Source organism: Corylus avellana, chromosome ca2 (assembly GCF_901000735.1).
Source record: "Corylus avellana chromosome ca2, CavTom2PMs-1.0".
NCBI lineage: Eukaryota > Viridiplantae > Streptophyta > Magnoliopsida > Fagales > Betulaceae > Corylus > Corylus avellana.
In genome coordinates this window covers 45805600-45808932 of record NC_081542.1, presented here as the reverse complement: position 1 = coordinate 45808932, position 3333 = coordinate 45805600, and the positions used below count along the sequence as shown (strand labels likewise).

Genomic DNA, 3333 nt, shown 5'->3' with positions numbered 1-3333 from the left:
GTGGCCGTAAAAGCCAGTGAAAGTCCATGGAACTGAGTTTAGAGGACACACAACTGCATTAATATGCCTAATGCTGTAATTCTGGATTTCAACTCCTAATCCCTCCTTCCACAGTAATGCCAACCCTCCACTTCTCCCTATACAATCCACGACTAGCATATTATTGAAACCCATCCTTTGTTTTATCACAGACATTTTATTACTACTTAATTTGGTCTCCATCAGGAAAACCAAATCGGGACACTAATCTTTGACCTTTTGGCAAAGCTCCCGAACTGTCTCAGGGTTCCCAAGCCCTCGACAGTTCCAACATAGTATTTTCATGCCGGTCGGCAGGGCTGTGATCCAGACCCCGCCATTCCCGATCCATTAATGCTAGCACCATCTTCATCACGTAGCACAAATTCACGTTCCCCCTTATATTTTAGTCTCCTGTTTTGTACCCCTTTTTCATCTCCCTGTTGAGCTCCTAGACCACCTAAAATTTTCCTTTTTCCCACTGGGCTAGCTTGTTGGGCTTCAGACGGCCACTGTTGGCCAGCCCTTGCACTTCGTTTCCACTTCAGCGTCCCATGGGCCTGATCTCCCCCCCCACCATTTAATTTCTCCTTGGTTGACTCCCCACGTGGCTCATTCTCATTCACCACATTTACTTGCACAGGTTGATGGCTTTCCTCTTTTGTTCTTTCTTTTCTTGTTTTCTCATTCAAAATCTCGCCTTTATTGGACAGCCCATTCGCATTCATAGATACTTCTTTCCCTTTTAATTTCAATTCCCTAACCGCCTTCAGGAAATTTTCTTCCCCTAATAAAACCTCCTGCGCATCTTCTTTATTGTTTCCTTTAACGGCTGGTGATTCAGCTTGCCCACTAACGGAAATCCCCCCAGTAAATGCTCCTTTATTCACGCCAGAATCTGCTCCCCTACCATTAATACTCCCTTCGTCTGTAACCGCTCTTTCCCCACTCGCCGGCGTTTCGTCTGGGATCACCGGAGATTTTTCCTTTGTTGATTCCTCTGCCTGTGAAGCTGCTGCTTTGTCACTTTCACTGTGATACTTGCTGCTTCTACGCCGATTACCACGTATCCCTGCATGAGATTTGTCATCTTCCCTCATTCCTTCCCCTTGCTGTTCGAAAAAGCGAGGAGTAGGAAAATCACGCCTCCGCCATAGAGATGGTACGCGCATCCAGGGGCCATACTGCTTCTCCATCTCCTTGGGTCGATTTCCTCCTTGTACCGTACAGCCCATCTGCCCATGCCATATTTTGCCACAGTCAAAGCAATATTTTGGTAACTTCTCGTATTGAAAAGCTATCAAAGTTTGCTTACCAAGGAGATTGATAACCCTACCCCTAGGCAGAGGTTTAGTTAAATCAATTCTGATCTTGACTCTTAAAAATTTTCCCCAGCCTACTCCTTCCTCATCGGTATCAACTTCCTCCATAGTCCACATTGTGGCCCCAATTTGTTGGCCCACCTCTTTTCCCATGCATGCCAAAGGGAGATTAAACATTCTAACCCAAAAGGCCGCTTGCTCAAAAATTATTTTTGATGGTGAGGACTGGCCATCAAACTCTTCCACTGAAAACAGGTTTCCTTCGAAAATCCATGGCCTCCCCTCTAACACCCTTGCTTTGTCCCATTCATTCTCGAACTCCAGGATAAACACATTCTCGCCCAATACTTTGAAGGAAAGACTACCCGTTGGTCGCCATCCCTTGATCAACGTTCGTTTGATAATATCCTTCCCAACAAAGCAATCTGTGAGTAGTTTCCCTACCACACAAAATTTTCCTCGTGACACCACTCCTTCAACCATCCGTGGCTGGATCGCCACTTCCATCATTTCTCCTTCATCTAGAGATAGTTTCCCCCATAACTTCGAGAGATCCTCCGCCATGATAATTCTTGTCGCCCAAACAGTAACAGCACCACTCTAAAACGCAGTCACCACCACCGCAGGGGAATATTTTCTTCTACTCTAGGTTATGAGCCTAGAGAGAAAATTTTACTCTACTATGACCTTCAACTAGGTTTAACTCCTTGTGTGTGTTATATATTAGTATTGACATACTAACTAGTAACTAGTTAATTAATAAACTAACATATTAACTAAGTTAATATTTATTGAATTACTAACTTACTATAATTAACTATAGGTTATTTTGACAAACAAAAAAATTATATGTTACTTAATATTTGTATGAGTATTATATATATGAATATATAATATACATACTTGTTAGTTACTATATACTAACTTAGTATTACTATTAAGTTAAGTGATAGATCACATGATCTAAAGATTATGTGAATTGTAATTAGAAAAAAAAAAAGATTATGTGAATTATTATATCATATGATCATATATATCACAAATTAAGTGATTAATATTAGAACCAACAATGTTTTTGTTTAGAGATATATGCTCATCTTATGTTTAGAGTATTATGTTGTAGATATCATTATAAGTTAGATGTTACATCATATGATCTACCATTATAATTTATATGATTATATAAAATGATCAATTGATGATTAAATCATATGATTATATAATAACAAAATATACATATATAATATGACATAAATCAGAAGTATACAAATTCATACAAATACAACAATTAAGTACCCAGAGACTTAATATATTAAATTACTAACCTAGTATAATTTACTATAGGTTATTTTGACAAAAACAAATTATATGTTACTTAGTATATATATATATATATATATATATATATATTATACATGTTCGTTAATATATACTAACTTAGTATTACTAAGTAAGTTAATTATTTTCAAAAAACAATGATATGATGATATGTATTATCATTCTAATTACATTAGATCATACTTAAGTAGTTAATTAAGTATGATCTAGTGTAATTAGAATGATAAAACATATAATTTTCTAAAAGTTTTGAGGGTATAAAGGACATTTTATCATTTTTAGATGTTCAATTGAACCTATAATCTTCAACTTTTGTTTGTTTTTTATTTTTTTTATTTTTTACATGACCATTAGTGTCCACTACAGTGGACGCTAATGCATAATTATTAGCGTTCACTATGAGAGTGGACACTAATAATGTATCATCAGCGTCCACTTTTGGTGGACGCTGTTGAGAATTTAGTTTAATTTGTTTTTATATTTTTTATACTTTTTACAAGACCATTAGCTGCGTCTGACTCAAGCGAGTGGATCGCCATCGATTATCAAATAGCCATTCACTTTGGTGGATGCTATTGAGCTTTTAGTTTAATTTCTTTTTTATTCTTTTATTTTTTTTATAAGAGCTTTAGCGTCCACCAAAGTGGACGCTAAT

The 3333-nt window shown here is 36.9% G+C and overlaps 1 protein-coding gene across 1 annotated transcript; it reads right to left on the bottom strand.

Moving 5' to 3' along the window:
• Positions 1–320: 320 nt before the first annotated feature.
• On the bottom strand, positions 321–1904 carry LOC132169985 (uncharacterized). The gene has a single exon (XM_059580917.1). It carries the CDS (start codon positions 1902–1904, stop codon positions 321–323), a length of 1584 nt encoding a protein of 527 aa, XP_059436900.1.
• Positions 1905–3333: the final 1429 nt, after the last annotated feature.

Bases quoted from the DNA above. Each gene is read 5' to 3' on its own strand.
- LOC132169985 (XM_059580917.1), bottom strand. From the start codon at position 1,904: ATGGCGGAGGATCTCTCGAAGTTATGGGGGAAACTATCTCTAGATGAA.